Source organism: Solanum lycopersicum, chromosome 4 (genome assembly GCF_036512215.1).
Source record: "Solanum lycopersicum chromosome 4, SLM_r2.1".
In the NCBI taxonomy this organism is placed as follows: Eukaryota; Viridiplantae; Streptophyta; class Magnoliopsida; order Solanales; family Solanaceae; genus Solanum; species Solanum lycopersicum.
In genome coordinates this window covers 66,534,399-66,554,612 of record NC_090803.1, presented here as the reverse complement: position 1 = coordinate 66,554,612, position 20,214 = coordinate 66,534,399, and the positions used below count along the sequence as shown (strand labels likewise).

General features: G+C 31.1%; 5 protein-coding genes and 1 non-coding gene across 6 annotated transcripts; 2 read left to right on the top strand and 4 right to left on the bottom strand.

Annotated features, from left to right (window-relative positions):
- Positions 1–3,573: 3,573 nt before the first annotated feature.
- LOC101245159 (uncharacterized) lies at positions 3,574–5,216 on the bottom strand. Its single transcript, XM_004238247.5, has 4 exons — positions 4,908–5,216; positions 4,679–4,803; positions 4,473–4,573; positions 3,574–3,946 (listed from the first exon to the last, which is right to left on the bottom strand). Exons 1-4 carry the CDS (start codon positions 4,957–4,959, stop codon positions 3,799–3,801), a joined length of 426 nt encoding a protein of 141 aa, XP_004238295.2. The 5' UTR covers positions 4,960–5,216; the 3' UTR covers positions 3,574–3,798.
- A 1,920-nt stretch (positions 5,217–7,136) lies between these two features.
- LOC101268391 (putative pectinesterase 11) lies at positions 7,137–9,818 on the bottom strand. Its single transcript, XM_019213709.3, has 5 exons — positions 9,683–9,818; positions 9,130–9,571; positions 8,279–8,467; positions 7,942–8,177; positions 7,137–7,550 (listed from the first exon to the last, which is right to left on the bottom strand). Exons 2-5 carry the CDS (start codon positions 9,529–9,531, stop codon positions 7,343–7,345), a joined length of 1,035 nt encoding a protein of 344 aa, XP_019069254.2. The 5' UTR covers positions 9,532–9,571; positions 9,683–9,818; the 3' UTR covers positions 7,137–7,342.
- A 2,392-nt stretch (positions 9,819–12,210) lies between these two features.
- On the bottom strand, positions 12,211–14,341 carry LOC104647199 (flocculation protein FLO11). The gene has a single exon (XM_010322094.4). It carries the CDS (start codon positions 14,188–14,190, stop codon positions 12,349–12,351), a length of 1,842 nt encoding a protein of 613 aa, XP_010320396.2. The 5' UTR covers positions 14,191–14,341; the 3' UTR covers positions 12,211–12,348.
- A 266-nt stretch (positions 14,342–14,607) lies between these two features.
- LOC101243989 (CBS domain-containing protein CBSX3, mitochondrial) lies at positions 14,608–16,074 on the top strand. Its single transcript, XM_004238243.5, has 6 exons — positions 14,608–14,699; positions 14,964–15,276; positions 15,349–15,430; positions 15,522–15,595; positions 15,684–15,744; positions 15,824–16,074. Exons 2-6 carry the CDS (start codon positions 14,971–14,973, stop codon positions 15,964–15,966), a joined length of 666 nt encoding a protein of 221 aa, XP_004238291.2. The 5' UTR covers positions 14,608–14,699; positions 14,964–14,970; the 3' UTR covers positions 15,967–16,074.
- Positions 16,075–16,220: 146 nt separating this feature from the next.
- Positions 16,221–16,416, bottom strand: LOC112941425 (U2 spliceosomal RNA). The gene has a single exon (XR_003246708.2). It is a non-coding gene; the product is annotated as a U2 spliceosomal RNA (small nuclear RNA).
- Positions 16,417–19,110: 2,694 nt separating this feature from the next.
- LOC101244580 (protein RADIALIS-like 3) lies at positions 19,111–20,086 on the top strand. The gene is made up of 2 exons (XM_004238560.5): positions 19,111–19,484; positions 19,788–20,086. The coding sequence occupies exons 1-2, from the start codon at positions 19,237–19,239 to the stop codon at positions 19,822–19,824; spliced, it is 285 nt and encodes a 94-aa protein (XP_004238608.2). The 5' UTR covers positions 19,111–19,236; the 3' UTR covers positions 19,825–20,086.
- The last annotated feature ends 128 nt before the right edge of the window (positions 20,087–20,214 follow it).

Here is a 20,214-nt window from a genome sequence, read left to right as displayed (position 1 = left end):
TTGGTTGAAAATGTGAGTGACTTGAGACGGAAATAAAAAAAAATGAAGCAAGAAATCCAAATTTATTTTAAACGTGTGAAGTAGGGGAAATGATGAGGACGTATTCGAATAATGAATTTTTGGTATATTAATGAAAACTGAATAATAAACTTTTGGTAGCTAGTAATAGTTGAACTGATGAGACAAATTGCTCCAAACTTAAAATTGACATTTATGTTGAGAATCAATATCGTGACGTAATAAAAATTGTTAGATCGTAACTTGTGTACAAAAGATTAAAAAAATATCTAGTAGCAGGAAACATAAATTTTAAACTTTAGATTCGCCGTAAAGCGTAAAGCTTAGCAAGCTGCATCAAATGCAATCCACCAAGGAGGATTCTCTGGTAATGGCACTTGAAATCTACGAGTTGCAGCATATATAACTCCACAAGCTACAATTTCACTTCTAAATCTTACACACAATGTTGTGCGCAAACTATCATTTGCAAGATTCCATGAATTCGTAATTTTATTTATGTAAGTTCACCGATTTCATCTTTTCGAGATGGTGAGTTTACAAGCTCATCCTCTGTTACATAGAATGTGTTTTTATTGTCGCGTAACAAACTTAGAACAATGTCGATACAATATTCAAAATGGAACTATAGTATTTATATTGGATTTTAGCAAGTGTGAATGGGAAAAGAAAAGAGAGAATATCAAAAGTGAGGGAACTACTTTGGAGGGAAAATGAAAAGTCATTTGCAAAGTGCAAATGAAAAGTCATTTCTTTGGATTTGGATTTGGATTTGGCAAATGATGTGATTGATTGATAAATTTTTTGGACAAAATTTATTTAATCAATTTTTGTTAAATCAAATAAATCCTGTTAATATTATCTCTTATAAATTTACAGGTAACAGTAACATTCCGAAAAGTCGTTACTTTTCCGAAAAGTCGTTACTTTCCAAAAAGTAGTTATTTTCCTAACAGACACAATTTTTCAAAAAAAAGTTGTTATTTTTTCCAAAAGACATAACTTTCTGGTTAAAATGGGTCTGAACAGATTTCATTGAACAGACATGTTCCTTGCTGAAAATGGCTATAAAAGGGAGTCAATTTTTGATTTTTCAAACACTGAAAATTTTTCTTTCTCTGCATTTATTTTTTCTCTCAAAATAAAATCAAAGTGTCGATCGACTGAGTCTGTGTGACTTGTTGCTGTTCTTCAGTTCGTTGAAGTTAAAGAAGTTTGAGGTACCGCTATTTCTTTAACAGGTTTAATCCGTTTTATCTTGGGAGAAATTAATCCATAACCTTGGGTACAGTGAGGGGATTAAATTTCTTAAGGACACACAGTAGTTTCTGTGGACTCGAATTAATTTTTATATTTTAAATTTTTTCTGCTTCATCTTGTTTCTGTTTCTGTTCATTAACTTCATAAATACAAGTTATTGTAAGAATAACAATTTATAATACAAATACTAACAATCAAGGTAAAGAATAGAAAAATAACAAATTTTAATTAAATATAAATAAGTAAATACCATAAATAACAAATCTTAGTAAGGAATTATAAACTACTTAAAATCCTTCCCTTATTTTATTTCCTAAAACAATATGATATAGAACACACTTTTGCTATAAAAAAAATTTTAGATGTGAGTTGTGACTTTTCTAGTCATCCAAACTTAATGCAAAGTTGGCCACTAATCTAATCTTTATTACTTTTGCTAATTTTTTGTTGGTTTCGATAGACATGTTTGGTTTTTTCGAAATATTTCACGTCGTTGAAATAATTTTTTATGGTTGTGTTCAACACAATTTAAATATTATTTATGTATTGACATTTAATATAAATATAATAATATTTATTAAAATTTTATATTATTATTTTGATAATTATATTATATTTTACCCTTATTTTCCGACACATGGCTTCCTTGTTAGAATAGAACTAAAATAATATTACATATGTTCTTAATTACTTGTCCATATTTTTTTTAATTGTCCTTTGTTACTTGTTTTTTTTGACAAATCAAAAAAGAAGAATGTTTTTAATCCATTGTACCCTTAATTAATTACTTTGAAAATGATAAAACTAGTTTTCAATTCATCTACTTCGTAATTCTGTCTCAGTAGAATTAGAATAATTGTTTTCATGTTTGAATATGTCTATAATAATTGCTATATGTTTCCTGTCAAATCATGATTACAATAATTAATTTCTCTAATTATTACAATAATACAATGTACTGTATTTACTTCATTTCATAAATACAATTTATCATATTTCACTTTCATTAGTAGTTGGTTATTCACTTATTGTTCAACATATATGAAACTATAGGTTAGGTAAAAGGTCATATATGGAATTTGCCAATTTTGTAATGCATGACCAAATAGGTAAAAGGTCATAACCTTTTTTTTTTTATCACGCTTTAAGAAATAATTAATAATAGAAGTAATATTATTTTATTACCTTTTTGAATATATCAAAATTAATATTTTAAAAATATATTAAATGTTGAACAATATTTAATAACAAAAGGTAAATTATATAAAAAAAAATTATCTATTGATTTTCTAAATTAAATAAATATTATTAGATAAGTTTACGATAATATAGTGAACAAATAGATATGGTTAAATTTAAGGCAGGTTATTGGAATTGGGTGATGTTATGGGAAATGGAAATATATGTGAACAGGTACAACCCCACCAAACAAGAAATCTAAATTTACTTTGAAAGTGTGAGATACGTTGATGATGAGAATGTATTCGAATAATAAATTTTTGGTAGTTTGTAATAGTGGGTTGCTCTAAATTTAGAATTGATATTTATGTCGAGTGATGGAAAGATGGTTAGTTCGTAACTTACGTAGAAAAAATCGTTAGATCGTAGCTTGCGTGAAAAAAAGGCTATTAATTAAAATTAAAATTGAAAAGAGACAAAAGAAGACATTAATGAAAACCGAACAATGAACTTCTGGTAGCTAGTAATAGTTGAAGTGATGAAATAAATTGCTCCCAAACTTAAAATTGAAATTTAAGTGGAGAATCGATATTTTGATGTAAAGATCGTTTGATCATAACTTGCATGGAAAAAATTGTTAGAATCACGTAATCACATTAAAAAAGAGCTAATTAATTAAAGCTAAAATAGGAAATAGACGAAAGAGAATTTGATGAAAACTTGATAATGAACTTTTGGTCGATAATAATAGTTGAATTGATGAGATAGGTTGCTCCAAATTTATAATTGACATTTATGTCGAGAGTCAGTATTGTGATAAAAATATTATTAAATCATAACTTAATTGAAAAAAATTAATTAATCATAACTTATGTAAAAAAAATAACTAATTAATTAAAAATTAAATAGCAAGAGAGAGAAATCGATGAAAATCGAAAAATGTGTTTCATAGGCAATACAATTGCTATTAGTAATCAGTCTCTGTGTTTATGAAATTATTAATCCAGATATACTATGTGTCATGATTTAATAAAATTTCATGAATAAATTTATATTCTACAAATTAAATTTTATAAAATTTGCGGAAATCATATCAAATTATTAATATACTTTAACTTTTATCGAAGAAAGCACAAAAAATATATTACAACGACATGCATATATGTCCCAACATTACAAGCATCGACACCTCTTAACACAAACTCTAAATATCAACTCAAATACAAATACTTTCGCAAATTAAACTAAAAGTAGTTTGTCATAAAAAAAATAAAATTAACCAAAAAAAAGTACTATATATACTAGTACTTATTAGCAACCGGTCTAAAGCCAAACGATGGTTCAAGCGTTGATTCCGGCTGGACCGGGTTTAGTTTTGGACCCAGTAGCCATGTTGGCTACGTGAAATTGTGACACGTATTTGTAAGCTGAATCTTCTGGTACTTCTACTGGTGGCTCATTTAAATGTGCCCAATTGCTACTTATCCACCTGCAATTAAAAAAAATAATTATTTTTTTTTATAAATAAGTGAATATATTATTATTTTTTAATCAATCAACTAAAATAATTAAATATACTATAAAAAAACCGATCTTTTCTATAATTAAACCAGGAGTCAAGCTTGCTACTTACTGCTAACAAAGATCATTAACTTGTCTAAATCTCATAGACTTAAAGAGCCAATTGCAGTATTTTCTAATCTTTTTCATATTACAAAAAATTTCTTAAAATTTATAATTTCAGATATATCACTGGATTTACGAATACATTTGAAGACATAAAGATACATATGTTCGAGATGATCCAAGAGGAGAGGATGCACTAGAAAGCTCGGTATAAGATATCCGAATATTTTAGCATACACCCAGATACATAGGTGAAGGATGTAACTGAAAGGGGATAGAGAGGTATGAACCGAAATTAGATTTTTGAAATTCTATTTAAATGATTATAAATTTAAAAATTGTGATAAAATAAAATATATCTTTAATTAATTTTTTCATAAATTAATTACCATCCATTTTTCTTGATTAATTGATCCAAACTTTCCTCATTTTCCAAATTAGAAAGACTTTCTTCCGCTGTTTTAGTTGCCTCCTCAAATACAATATTCGCCTGTCTCCAATTAAAACAATCAAAAATTAATTATCATAATATTACGAATTCGACAGAACTCAATAATTATAATAATTTAAAATTTTAAATCCGTATATTGTATACCTGTTTTTGGCTTCGAGGGGATAACGTAGAGATATATTTTTGATGCTCTTCTTCAATTAGTTTTTTTGATCTCCAATAGGCATCTATCTCTCTCTTTGTTAATGACTTATTTGTTCGTAATTTCACTATAAATTAAATCCAAAAAAAGAAAAAAAACAATTAAATAAATTATAAAAGAACTTATATTATTTATCATTAATTAAAGAAATTAAAACTAAAATGAACTTACTAGCTTGAGGATCAGAAACAGGAGAGTCCCAACCTGCCATAAGAGAACCCATAATTATCTCTTTTTATTGCTAATTAACTTCTTAATTAAACTTAACACACAGTTAATTAATTTCACTCAACTTGTTATATGAAAATTTGGTGGAAAAATTGAGTCTATTTTATAGAGAGAAGAAAACAAACAATTGGTTTATGGTGGGGCCTACCTTAATTTGCTGCTCTTATCTCTAACAAAAAAACAAAACACTATTTTATTATTAAATTAGGATAAATTTATACCAAACCAGGGACTTTAGCATATGGTTTCTTTAGTGCCTTTGACATATTTCGAATTTCGAAAATTAAATAAGAAATTCTTCGATAGTGAGTTACTCATATATTTTTAAAAATATTTTTAATTTGTAATTATAATATTTTTATAATTTATAAATAAAAAAGTTGTTTTTTTAATTAATCTTAGGAATTATATATTTGAATGCTTAATCAAAAATAAAATAATTTCAACTTTGAAATTTGAACTATATTATATAAATTGGGATTGTAGAAATAACTATTATTTTTTTATTATTTTCAATTCAATATTTAGAATTTATAATAAAATTTTAATTAAATTTAAATTCGCTTACTATAAGCTCAATCGAAAATAATACTTCCTCTAAATATAATTCCTCTTATTAAAATAAAATAAATAAAACCTCACATTAAGAATAAAATAATTTTATAACTACTACACCGCAGCCATATCAGATAGAAATAACTATTAATAGTGCCTGAATTTTTTTTAGCCATATCGGATAGATATAACTATTAATAGTGCCTGGATTCTTTTAGCCGCCCATAGATATACATACAAGATAATAAAAAATATAGAGAAAATGAAAATATCTTATATTTATGATGGATTAGTATGTCCAATAATTTATATCGGTTAAAGAATGATAAAAGTTTTGTATTGGTGGTTAATGAGATGGGTAGACTTTTTATAAAGATTGGGTAGTTCTCCTCCCTTTGAGCAACTTTTAGGGTGTGAGTTAGGCCTAAGATCTAATTTCACATGGTATCAGAGCAGGGCTCGTCTCACCCGATGTTGGGACCCCCAAAATCAAATTATCCACGCACCAGAGTCTAAATAAACTTCTTATAAGGCTTGAACAATTTCTCTCTCTTTGAGCTAGCTTTTGAAGTGTGAGTTAGGTCTAAGACCTAATTTCACAATATGTATTCTTATCCTAGTCCAGTTAGACAATCAAATTGCTTTTGAAAAGCATATTAAAAAAATATTTTTTAAAAAAAAAAATCTTTTAGGCTAAGTGCTTCTACTTTAGCCAAACATTAATTATTGCAACAACATTAACAAATGTTAAATTAAAATTAATTAATTAGACATAAATTATAGTTAAGAAAGTATTTTTTATTTAAAAATCTGAGCAAACATACTTTAAAGTGTATGTACTCAATAGTAATTAAACTAACACCAAATTAAGAATCTACGGACAATAAAAGTAAGAGACTATCTTTTACTTGTAAAGAAATGCTTAAACAATTTTTCTACGTTTAAAATATAAAATAAGTTAAATCTCTATATTAGGAATTTGAGCTTTAAATTCTAATTAAAAAAATGAATCAAATATGTTTGATTTCATATTCTCGAAGATTCATTACTTTATATGGAATTGAGATTAAACTTGAATTGGATAACATGTAACTTGGATATTATTATCTAATAGAAAAAATGCTAAAACAATTTTTCTACGTTTTATATATAGAAAGTTTGAAAAATAAGTTATATCTCTGTATTAGGAATTTGAGCTTTAAATTCTAATTAAAAAAAAAATGAATCAAATATGTTTGATTTTATGTTCTCGAAGATTCGTTACTTTATATGGAATTGATATTAAACTTGGAATTGGACAACATGTAACTTGGATATTATTATCTAATAGAAAAAAAAAACATTATCAACATCAAAATTTGCTTTGTTACTTTTAAATGTCAATTTTTATCTCCAGCATATACCTGGCATCCACTTCTCATTTGTATATGTAAAACTAAATAAAATTTAGGATTATATCTTTTTTTCGGTGGATATAGCGTTTGCGATAATAAAAAAGTTGTAAATATTATTCATTTTTAATTTTGAATGACTAAAATATTTGTCCTGAACAATTGGTCAGAACGAATCATATTTTTATGGGCTAATTTTATCGTCCGTACGAAAGAGAGATAAAAGTTGACAAGTATACATTGTTTAAGAACAAGAATTTGATTACATTAATCTTTGAATAGATAGACCACTCTCTCTACAAAATAAATCCAAGATCTTTTGTGTCTTCACTAAAACATTGGTCATATTTGTAGAGGGTTCAAATAATAACTAAACTATTTTTTTTTTTAAAAAAAAAAACAAATACATAGTACAAAATAAATTTTCAAGATTTATGGGCTGCTTCTCTTATTGTTGAATTTGACTTTAGATAAAGGTGTTAAATGTGTGGGCTTGGACCTAGTCCAACTTTTTGGGCCCATAATACTTTCCTTCAAGTAGGGCACAGCTTCTTCACTAGACAAAGTCTTTAACCAATTTACCCTCTTATTAGAACTTGCACCAGGCCCATAACACTTGTACTCAGCAAAATACGATGTCCTGTTACCAATGAGATGAGAAATTTTTATAGTTCATTTAATTGACTATCTGAACTCTCACTTTATTGGTGAGGGTACATAATAATCCCCTTTCTATTTCCTCTTCTCGTAAAAAGACGGAAAAAAAGGGGAAGGAGGCGAACCTAAAATAACATGAAAGGAAATACTTACAATTTCTTGAAATAAATACGGATTAGATAAAATACAAAGGGATAATAGAGGAAAAAGATTCATATAGGTGACATCAAGTAGGTTTTAGTCTTATAGACCCCACTAACTTTCTTGGAACTTAGGTTTAGTTATTGTTTATAGTTATATCAACAAGTTAAAATAGTATACATATTCGATATATTGACGGTGTTTATAATGAGTTAAATCGATATATATCTTACCTTTGTCTAGAGGAGTCATTCCAATCTTCCCAACCATTGGGGAGTATAACACTTGACATGTAAGTTTGAGCAAATATAACCCTAGCATAAGCACCCCATGGCCTCCCAAGAATTGCACTCTTCACTCCAGTAATCTTACATCCATAGAAAGTGAATCCAGTATTCTCTTGAGGTGATTGTCTATGTTGTGCTGTTATAGCCCCATTCGATTGCGAAAGCGAGTGCAAATGACATTTCTACCCCAAAAAAAAGATGTGTCAGTTAAGTGATAAATAAGACAGATAATTAATTTAATGTAAATATCGAATACATATATACTGTATATGTTTTATGTTACCTCAAATAGAGAAGCAGCATTTCCACATATGAAATCAGTGTCACCTTCAATATAACAATTTTTATAATAATGTCTACCAACATCATCAAGTAATGTGTCTTGATGTGACATAATTCTACAACCCACAAAGGTTGCTTTATCTCCTTCTACTCTCAATGCTACTGCTTTTGCTCCACTTCCATATGTGTTCTGTAATTAATTAACATCAACAAAATAAATGAGCGGGATAAATTGCATTTGAACAGATTAAAATGAACTGTTAAAATCGTCAGCTCAAAAACTACTTGGTTTGAGGCAGGTCAGTCAAAATGGGATAAAAAATGAGTCAATATCCAACCCACCCAACTCTCACATATCTTAATTAATTTGTTTGTTTTCTTATAATTTATTTAATCACCTAATAATACTTCTTATCATTATTATTATTATCATCATATATATATATATATGTATATAAAATTATTCTGATATAAGGTTTCTCATTGGTAAATTTAGGCGAGTTATTTAGCCTAAATTAATCTAACTTTTAGATAAACTGAATTGAAGAATCAAAATAGGCTAAACTAATAAAATAGACATATTATTAATCCATTGACTGAATCATATTTTCATGTACTAATTTTTATCACCTAACAAAGTAACCTAATGGATTCATTAAACTACAATAATATGATCAACAACAACGGTAATAAACCCGGTGTAAATTCACAGAATAGGGTCTAGAGAGGGTGGAGCATACACAAATCTTAACCCTACACTATTTCTGATAGATTTTTAACTCGAGAAAAAACAGTTTGAAAAAACAGAAATAACGATCGCGATTATAAAAATAAATAAATTATGCAACATACCTGAATTGTAAGGTATCTAGCCACAAAGTCAGAAGCAAAAACAGTGAAAGTTGGAGACTTGAATATATCTCCATAATCATTTCCAGTAATTATAGTATTTTTGACTGTTGTTTTTCTCCCACTAATTGTTATAAATGGCTTGTCACTTGGAACAACAACTTTTTCTCTATAAACACCAGGCTTGACCAAAATAAATACATGTTGTGTATTCTTTGAAGGCACTGCATCAATTGCATCTTGTATTTTCTTGTAATCACCTTTACCAGATTGATCTACTTTAATCAAAATTGCATTTGACAATTGACTTGATGATGTCGTCGTAGCTTCGGAAAAAATCACTAAATAACTCGTAGCTAATAGAACAATCGTAATTATTGAAGTGTACCCGTGAAATAATGTCATATCTTGAATAACAGTGATAAAGTCAGAAATTTTAATATACCTGTAATACAAAAGGGGAAATGAATTTAAGAAAGTAATGAACTTCTTGCATTTTTCGTTGAATCGAATATGAAGTATTAATAGACAAAATAAAATGAGATTTTTGAATTACCTTTATCCGCTACGCTAGAAAATCCAACAATATATATGAATTTTTAATTTTTAAGTTTGAGTCCACCTAGAAACTCAAACTTAGGAAAAAGAATTTTGGAACTTTGGGAAAATATGTAACTTTAAGACAATTGAATAATAACCTTCTATATGAGTGTGTATATATATATATAGAGACATAGTGGACAATGACAACATTGGCAAGGTCAATTTTCAACAAGTTTTCTTGAAAATAAAGTAGTTCAAAATTCTGATATTTCTCCATTAACTTGAATATAACCATATTTTTCTCCATGCCAAACTTGGTAAATAAAAACACATGGCACAAATAAAATAAATTAACTCAATAAGGTTTTTTTTTTCAACCCTTCCGAAAGCTTCTGTCTTTTTGTTCTCTTTGTGACTCGAATTCTGAAACTCACGACATATTTACCATCTGAACAATTCTGTCTTGTCACCTTAATAAGTTTGTGGTTGCTACTAAAACTTAATTTTTGAAAAAATAAAATAAAATATAATAGTGTGGGAGTTTGATTAAAGTGGGGACTAGGGAAGTTGGCAATTAGGAGGAGTAGGCGGGAAAAAAAAAGGTTTGTTTATATTATATCAGTTAATTTGCACGTATAAATTTGGCGCCGTTTATACTTTATATTATAAAGTTTATAACGATTTTAATTGCCTAATTTAATTTGAAGTATAACTGTATAAGTACGTGCTGCACAACATGTATAATATAGTGGAAAATTACCTTAATTCCTTGGGCATTTAATTTTAGAATGAAAAAATAAATAAAATATTTGACTGCTCAAGGATGAACGACTTGTAAAAAAAAGTCAACTTTTAGATGTATTAAAAATAATCATTAAAAGTTATTCGATGGTTAATTACCACTAATTGCTTTTGGAACAAATCTTTGGAGTTGCTTTTTAAATAAATTAAACGATTTAAGCTTGTTTGACTTTTAATTTGCGTATTTTGAAGATAATAAAGCATTGACGAAAATAGTATTATTTATCAGAAGTATTTTTTTTTTAAAAAAAAAGATTTGAAATATATTTTATGAAATAATAAATTATATTTGACTAAGATAACAAAAATATTTAAAAGTTGTCAATAATACACATTAGACATGAGGTAGTTAATTAGTTATATTATGGTTGTATGTATCATATTCTATATATTATTTAGAAGTTGTAATTAACGAAATATTAATAAAATATTTTGTTCTATATACGTTTGGTAACCAATGACTCTCGACCTAAAACGTATTTTCAATTCTGTGGATATAAAATAAACTTCATATATATTTTTTTAATTTTTATTTGGCCAAACATCATTTTATTAAATAAGTGGATAAACGTAACCCTCGTTACCTGCTCAAAGCTCAACAAACATAATATATTTCTATAAATCACAGTTAAAAAAAATAGAAGTGTGAAAATATATGTAATATATATACGTACGAATATATTTTTATTTAGCTACGTCATGGACACCTCAAGTATATGTGACTGCGCCATTAGATAAAATTCATAAACATTTAATTCTATAATGGGAAATTAAAGAAAATGACATATAAAATCTATCTACAAACATTAGACAATAGGTCAACTAACTTCAACGGTTTAACTATATCATTAAATTTATTATTATATTAATTAGTCACGATCACAAGTCCATGACATTTCTTAATTTTTCAACTAACGAAAAACTATATTTGACTCTTAAAAGACAGTAATTTACCAAAAAAAAATGTATAGAGATAGCAACATCATATCCAACATTGACTTATTAGTTGCATTTGTCATAAGTAATCTATAGATGTGAACCGCGATTGACACAGGTGATTGAGTTGATGTAGCAGGAATATCACATAATTAAAGAGTTTACGAATCGAATCCCACCTGATCCTTTCTAATCGGTGGAGTTAATGCATCGGACCTGTAACATCTTCTGTGTGATTTGCAAGTTATTGCACAGGACCAGGTTTACCCAATATGCACATCGAGTTTCAATAAACTTTGCATAATCTCTCCTTTAGAAAGACAAGCTATTATACTCCTTCGATTTGGATGCATAATTCGAAATCAAAATGTTGAAATTCATAGTTAAGGCTTTAACCTTTTTGAGTTGTCCTGAGAATTTGAATATTGAGAACAAAGCTATAGGTAAAATGGTGAGACTAATTACGAGAAACATGTGTCAGGTAACTCTGTCCACGAAAGGTAGGATAGATGGAAAGAAATCACTTGAGTCGTGTTTTTATCTACACTAGAATATGAACTTGAGACCTCATAGTTCTTTATCTCGCTTCATTGATCACTAGGATACACCCTTGGGTTCGCTCTTTTGCATATTCAATAGTGTGAAATGTAGTTTTTGATGTTAGTTCAGCATTACTTGTTTAATGTGTTCTTCGTCATCAATTTGATTCCACGATTATTAATCAGTAAACGAGTTATCGAGGGAAGGCAATGACATTGAAAACAACTATTCGTGAGATTAATAAGGTCCTTCACATGTACGATATACGCGAAACAGATGACAACATCTCATGGATATCATGTTTTATTGATCATTTGCATCACAGTTACAATTGCTTTCAACAGATCTTATTGAAAATGTATAGAATGATATGTTAACTTTCATTAGTTACATGCATTAGTTTCAAGGAGTGTCGATATCATTATCTCTCTTCTTCTTACGGCCAACATGGCAACCATGTCTCCGAGGTTTTTCAGGGTTATCTGAATCAGAATCACTTGGTTCAACGAAAAGACCTTCGAGACATCTTCTTTTGATTGTTGGCTTGTATGTATGTTTCTGAGGACGGATAACATTGTATTCGGCCTTGTGTGCCTCAATCAGTCCAGTTGTCTCACATGATTTTGTTGGTTCGGAAGGCATACGAGGGAATATCATGTGTATACCTGGATTTTTCCCCTGAATGGTACTGTCAAATGTAATTGAGTTGTTAAGCCCCTGCACATTGCAGTTCATGTATGCCTCTAGTCCTTGATCTTTCATCGTCCTTGCATCGTTTGTTTGTTTTCCCTTTGAAGTTCCCTCGGCATCAGTCGTTGCATCGGTACTTTCATCTGCATTTAGTTTATAGCCTCTGTGAATGTGAACTGCCTTTCCTTTTCTGGATGAGTTTGAACTAAGTTGCATAGATGCTCCTCTGTTATCCCCTGCAAGGGTGATAACGCTCACCGGCCCCTCTTCCAATTTTTGCTTGCCATCTCCAACAGTCATCCTATTAATCAACTTTGAGATGTTATCTTTTACCTCTTTGTTAAGGGGTACATCTTGTTCAGCTGAAATTGTTCTTGTCTGTTTCCCATTAGAGACACGGTTCACCCGAATTTGATCATTATCAGAATTGGCTTGCTTCTCAGTATATGCTTGCTTTGATTGAAACACAATGTCTGGCTGCTCACGGTCGTTTTTATCTGTGGTCTCTTGCACAACTTCCTTCACTTCTTTAGTTTCCGGGATGTTTGTCTCCAACGGCCTGGCTGACTTAGGTTCACTAATGATTATTGAAGAATCTGAAGGTTTTACCCTTTCAGGTGACTTATCTTTTGCTTCAGTTGATGTCTCAGATATGGCTTCTTTCTTGAGAATCTCCATTTGTTCTGATTGAGGCTCAACTGTTGTGGGCATTGGCTCTTTTTCAGAGTTTGATGGTAGTGTTTCGGTGGATTTGGGAGAAATTTCTGAGCTGTCGTGTGATTGTTTTGGTGGAGATGTTGGCTGGGAAATTATATCATTCGGTTGCATTTGAGAGGTTATATCAGATGGATTTGCAGAAGTCTGGTCGCTCGCAGTGCTAGCTTCCTTTGAGGTAAGTTGGTCAGTTGAAAGGACCTGAGGACCGTTGCGTGTTGGGGAGGATTTTGGACTCATTTCTTGTGATTGAGGAGATGGACGAGACGGGGATGGAGATGGAATCTGAGACACATTGGAGTTAGTGGGGACTTCAGACAGTGAAGCTGGTTGTTCTTGAGATGGTATCAAGGGTTGAGACTCAGTTTCGGAGGGAGCACTAGATTGTGGTCTCCGCGATGTTGTGGATGTAGGGGTTTGAGTTTCAGTTTTCGGGCTAGCTGGAGCATTTGTGGTAGAGGACTGGGTAGGAGTTTTCTTGTCAGATGAAGATTGAGGAAGAACTGAGCTACTTTCAGGTAAAGGGCTAGTATTTGTGGTGGGCTGGCTTGGTGTTTTTGGTGGTGAAGAAGGCTTTCCAGATATCGCGGTTTTTGTGGAACTTGATGGCTGCTTTGGAGATGAGTTTTCATTTACAGGACTCAAGGACGGGCTAGCTTTGGGTCTAGTACTGCTGGAAGGCTGTGAACTAGTTCGTGATCTAGAACCTTGACGAGTTGTTCGACTAGAACCAGTAGATTTGGTATTAGGCTGAGTGGCTGGTTTGCTTGCAGCTGCAGGTTCAGGTTCAGATGCAGCAGACCAAGGAAAGCGTAATCGAAATGTTGATCTTCTATCCATCTTACAAAAAAAACAAATCTTATGAAGCAAATAAAAACTTTACTGTTCAATTTTCTGGTGAATGAGATGATATGAAACTACCAAAAAATCATCAATATATATAAGATTTGTTTTTTTGATACCTTAGAACATATAATGTCTTAACTTGCCTTCTCACTCTTCTTTTCCTTTCAATATAGGCAATCACTAAATAATGTTCCATTGCCTTATGATTAAGGTTAGCATCTCAAATTTTGTTTATTAGCATAATTGCCTTGTCAAAGAATATCTTGGCATGAGGCAAAGAAAAAGATTAAGGGTAGAAACTAAGTTAAATTTTCCTATTAAATAGTTGATGACTTCTACAAGAAGCAAAGAATTTAGAAGCAAAATTCGCGTTTAAGCAAAGAACAACAAAACTGGAGTTCATATAAGAGAGTACTCATACTTCTCTTGTAACTTTCTTGCTTGAGCACATAATCATCACTAGCTGAAACAAAATTGCCAACTGAAGATATTCTTTCCTCAAGGTAAGTTCTTCAATTTTCGTACTACTTTTGAGTCAGGATTTAGAGTTTATGACCTCAAGTTGATACTACAATAATAACTGAGATTACGGTGAAATTTAGTAGGTTTCTTGTTATATATACAGAACTTTGAGTAAAAGTTATCAGGTTCACGTGAATCATTAATCATGCCTTGGAATCCTCCCCTGTTTGATGAACATAACATTGGAAAGCAAATGATGTTAAAGTGTTTGATAATATGATATAAGTTTCGTACTTTAATGACAGGAACACAATGCAAGGTGTTATGCGCGTGGTTAGATCATGCCATGAAAAGCTCAAGGTGACTATTCTACAGCACCCACAATTCAAAAACACGAGTGAGATGAACAAAGTATTCGCAAGATTTGGACGTGTTATCTCCTTACCCGTGGTGCATAGCAAGGAAGCAAATGACATAATGGTATCAGAGTCCATAATGCAGCAAAAGGGGTTGGAGAATACAACTGTTGCAGATGTACTAATGATAAAAGATGAAGAAAAAGGCAACTCATGGCTTTGTTGTCGAACAAATGACACAGCGTATGATGCCATCAAAAAAGTAAGTTAGCTAAAAGATTCAACATCACTATAGAAATGTTAAATATCGATGTTAACATGACGATGGTGATAGATGGCAGCAAACAATATCGGTTCGTTGGTGGTTCTTAGGCCTGGAGAGAATCAACTGATAGCTGGAATTATAACAGAAAGAGGTAATTTGCCTTTCAAGTCTCTAATTGATCTTTAGTAATACACACAATGTTGAACTTATTCATCTATGCACATTGTACAAGAGAAGTACAGATTATTTGCGGAAGGTAATTGTACAGGATAGATCATCTAAATACACAAGAGTCGGAGAGATTATGACCGAGCAGGTACTCTAGATATCGGTCTTCCTGGCTTTATCTTTTTTTCATCTGTCTTCTGTTTTATGCTCAAATATTAGTACTACCTTTGCAACAGAGCAAGCTGATAACCGTCACATCGGACACAAACATTCTTCAAGCAATGCAGCTCATGAGTGGTAAGTATTAGTTCTAACTCGCGAAGTTACTTATGCTTAATGCACTATGGAAATGTGATGGAATGTTTTATGATCACAGAGCACCACATACGGCATGTTCCAGTGATCGATGGGAAGGTAGTAGGCATGATTTCTGTGGTGGATATTGTTAAAGCAGTGGTGGATCAACAAACTGGAGAAGTGAAGCAACTCAATCAATTCATCAAAGGAGATTACTACTGAAAAACAATATTAGCAAAGCCACAACAATACTCATTGTTAACTTTCAAATTGTCAAACAAGATCTAAAAACTGTGTTCAATTTTAACCAAAATTATATTTCACCGTAAATCTATCCTTCAACTTAGCTTTAATCGATATCATGCCCGTACACGATATTTAAAATATATAAAATTAAACAAATAAATATAAGCATGTAAATACACAATAGGAACACATTACACAATATATAAGCCAAAAGATTTGAAGTTGATTTGGTGGGGTGCGCCAGGCCCACACAGTAGTGCAACGCATAGGCGACACACGAGAGCCCAAGTAGCAAGCTACTTTGATGAACTCTCCCCCTTAAAAAATTGAGTTAATATCGTGTGAATTGATGATTCACATATCAGATATTAAACTGATAAGAACAGATACTACACTTGATCTTAGCCAAAAGGCCGAGAAAGGTATGCTTTAAAACATCAATGGGCCTATCAAATTATTGCACCTGTCTACTGTCTACTTATTTGTTTCTATCGATGTGGTAATCAGTCCAAATGAATAAACACCTGCAAAAACTGTAGGAGCAGAACACTATGTCTAATCAACCACAGTTTTATCAATTATCAACAATTTATTTTCATATCTGAACTTAAAAAAAAAAAAAAAGATTGGATAAAAAAGAATTAACAATGTGTTTCAGAGGCGGATTCACGTGGTGTCCGCTGGGTGCTCGAGCACCCATTAACTTCGTTATGAAATATATATCTATGTAGAAATTGATAGGTATTTGTATAAAATTAACATAGAGCACCCAATGAATAAATGATTTAGTTGGCCCAATGACTCCTGGATGGGTACTTAAGACATTTTTAGTGTTGTTGTATCAAGGTTCGAATCTCACTGTTATCACGTTCCATTAAATGTTCTTTGCAAAGAAATAAAAAGGAAGTCATATTCTATAGTATTTTTTAAATATATTTCATCACTAATTATGTCTTCATTGGATTCCTCAAGTTGCCTGGCTAATTATTCTCAATTTTATATCTTGGAGAATATAATTAGCTTATTCTTTGTGTCTCTCTTCTTGCACACTAATTACACTTATGGAGTATTTAAGTTCCGTCATTAACCATAAATGAAAGGTAAATAAACCTTAAAGACATACTTATTGAATTACAAAGGAATCATATTGATATTGATACTTAAAAAGAAATGGTAATCTTCCAAGTTTTTTTTTCTTTCCAAAAAATAGACACATCAAAAATTTTATCAGTAACTTTGGTTCGAACTTTGTACATGTGTAAAACAAAGTTCCTCATAGAATCTCGAACTCGTTACCATAAAGTTCAAATCTTTCATTTGCTTTCTCTGCATAACATTACTACACACTATTATTCACCGTATTATATTATAATCATCGCAAACTAATACATGAATCAAACAACCTAAGCATAATGCAATATGAATATCACAAACCAAGAAAAAGATGTTAAAATAGAGCAAGAATTTCAACAATTATAACAATGGAGGATATCTCTTAGAAAGTAGTCTTTTATTTCTGACCACTGAATCCCAGAATCTAATATTACCAATACAAAGGCTAGTAAACATTCCTCAAGCAAGACATGTTGATTCTGATTCTGCATAACTCAATTTCCTCTTCGAAATATCGCCTTTTACAAGTTTGCAAAGAGAATTCCATTCTGATCAAAAGTATGCACAGCATATTATATTTACTGTTATAAACACTCTCATTCGAAAGACAAAGATTGTTCTAATTCTCAAGCAAGATTATACGCGATCGCCCACGTTTGACTCAAGAATAAACAACAAACATATCCAGAATATAAAAGTGACCACTAATCTTGCAATTTAGCTAAGATAAGGTACTCTTTTATCTTTTTATCATTTGGAACATAATTTCATTCATCATCAAAAGAAAAGAGATAAAAAGTAGCAAATAATCTGATTATTCCATTTGTGGCAAAAGTTTCTCTGTTGATTCAACTACTATAGACCTTTTCAACAACATATACTTGTCTGTGACATATACAAATATTCTATCCTTAGTGTACTTCTCAAGCTTTTACTAGCATACGACTCAACATTAAGATTGTTGATCCAATCTCAGCTCCTATGATTTTCTCTATGACGAGAGAGACGTGCCATATTTGTCTCATCAACCTTAGATATACAGTGTAATTTTTCACAGACCAGAACCTATGTGGCTCCGCCCTTGGATACAAGTGGTCAGGTAGTATCTCAAATGAAAAAAGGTGTCAAAGCAAGTGGTCTAAAAGTCTTCCCTCTTTTGGTAACTTTCAGATATTTTAGTAACTACAACTCCTGACCGTGGTGTTCAGGTCAACTTCTGCTCAACTAGTTCCACGAGATACCTGTCACCTCCCACCAGCAATAGGTATCAGGTAACTCTGTCGACCAAGGCTAAGACAACTCTTCATGCTGAAGAAACTACAACTCCTCCATCTGGAGTCTAGACAAATAGATGGTTGATACTAGTTTCGAAAAGAGCTTGAAAGTCAAAGACAGTCACTTTCATTAGTTGTAACAAATAACAACACTGCAATTATAAGTACATAAAAAACATATAAGTTAGCTAGTGAAGAGGCTACCTATATATGTTTTACGCCATGATAAACCTCATGGTACCTACACCTTATCGTGAAAAAACAAAAGCAGGGGAAATTCTGAAAGACGCGGTATTAGAAATAAGCATAGGGTGACTCCATTTGTAGAGATTTTTCTCGATACAACTATAGGCAACTTAATAGTTAAAACCATCCAAATGTAAGTCGATAAAACTTCAAAGAAACAAACGAAATTGAGCTAATGCATAACATTAAGTACTTAGTCTATGCAGTTTGTTCACAATTCGTTATCATCACAACATCCATGAGGTCAATATACAGATTGTCAAAAAGATTGTTTTTTTGGCCTAAAATACTATAGCGTTGACGCGTCTATATTAGCCATAGAATTGGAATTGGAGGATCTAATCTCTTCCAGCAGGGTGAATTTCCTATCTGATATTATCCACTTGCTGATGATAATACTTTTCAACAAAAAGTTTGGTCACAAAATACTATTTTCTTATTCTCCCTCCACCTATTGTACCTCTCCTTAAAGAAAAATATTCGCCAACTTGCTACAACTCAACGCCTTCTTCTCCATCTTATAAGGACCTAACGTAGCATTATGTTGCCCATACCACTCACTTGAGCTAGCACTCGGCTTTAGGTGAAGTAGCTCTGCACACACGCGTACAACATGGCCTCGTGGACTGCAAGGCAAAACAAGAAGTTCGAAGAGGCTTTGGCGTTATATGACAGAGACACACCTGATCGTTGGCATAACATTGCAAGGTGTGTAGGTGGAAAATCAGCTGCAGAAGTGAAGAGGCATTATGAAGTACTTGTGAAGGATATCATGCAAATAGAAAATGGTCAAGTACCTTTACCAAATTACAAAGCCGCGGCTGAAACCAATAACAGATCAGGTTATGCCAATGAACATAGGTATTAAACATCAAAACTAATCTTTTATTAATTTTGTACAAGTCATTGATACGTTCTGTATTCGATTCCCATATGGTTCGTGTCATTTTCCTATTCATGCTACTGTTTATGTTTATCACCATCTATCCATTTTTAGTAACTTTACAAGCCAAAGACTAGTCACACTCCTTTTATTCTAAAGAATAAATGCTTATAGTTTCAACTCTCTGCATCCACGATTGTTTCTTGTTCCTCGATAAAAGAAAATTATGTACGCAAACAAGTAACTAATGCTTATGAACATGTCTATATGTTATTGAACAGGCTTCTGAAGAACAAATTTCGCGGCCATGCTGAATAACATCACAAGTTGTCTGTTATATTTGCAAATGCAAAAGGCATAAATTGTGAATTTATGTCTTTAAGTTTTTGAAGTAAGCAAAATGTATTATGACTATTGTTGTTCATCTCTATCCATTTAACTTTTGTTTTACTGTTGTAATGTTTCTCAAACGCATAATATAATGTCTACTTCACTTTCATGTTAGTGTAATATGTTTGATAAAATAAAACCAAAATTACACGGTTTATAGTCTGAATTCAGTGGATCATAATTCTCAATTCATTTCTTCTTTTTTAGATACTTGTAAATATTCAAGTACACTTTCACAATGAGATTGTCACACGGTTCAGTATCATAACAATCAAATCTCAGACCATACATGAGTTCATATGTAATTCTTTAGGTTAC

Coding starts and splice junctions, on each gene's coding strand:
- LOC101244580 (XM_004238560.5), top strand. CDS start 19,237: ATGGCCTCGTGGACTGCAAGGCAAAACAAGAAGTTCGAAGAGGCTTTG. Junction 19,485..19,787: donor GGTTATGCCAATGAACATAG/GTATTAAACATC, acceptor GTTATTGAACAG/GCTTCTGAAGAACAAATTTC.
- LOC101245159 (XM_004238247.5), bottom strand. CDS start 4,959: ATGGGTTCTCTTATGGCAGGTTGGGACTCTCCTGTTTCTGATCCTCAA. Junction 4,574..4,678: donor CCCCTCGAAGCCAAAAACAG/GTATACAATATA, acceptor AATTGGAGACAG/GCGAATATTGTATTTGAGGA. Junction 3,947..4,472: donor TTAATCAAGAAAAATGGATG/GTAATTAATTTA, acceptor TTTTAATTGCAG/GTGGATAAGTAGCAATTGGG.
- LOC104647199 (XM_010322094.4), bottom strand. CDS start 14,190: ATGGATAGAAGATCAACATTTCGATTACGCTTTCCTTGGTCTGCTGCA.
- LOC101268391 (XM_019213709.3), bottom strand. CDS start 9,531: ATGACATTATTTCACGGGTACACTTCAATAATTACGATTGTTCTATTA. Junction 8,178..8,278: donor ATGCTGCTTCTCTATTTGAG/GTAACATAAAAC, acceptor TTTTTGGGGTAG/AAATGTCATTTGCACTCGCT. Junction 7,551..7,941: donor AATGACTCCTCTAGACAAAG/GTAAGATATATA, acceptor CATTGGTAACAG/GACATCGTATTTTGCTGAGT.
- LOC101243989 (XM_004238243.5), top strand. CDS start 14,971: ATGCAAGGTGTTATGCGCGTGGTTAGATCATGCCATGAAAAGCTCAAG. Junction 15,277..15,348: donor CGTATGATGCCATCAAAAAA/GTAAGTTAGCTA, acceptor CGATGGTGATAG/ATGGCAGCAAACAATATCGG. Junction 15,431..15,521: donor TGGAATTATAACAGAAAGAG/GTAATTTGCCTT, acceptor AGAGAAGTACAG/ATTATTTGCGGAAGGTAATT.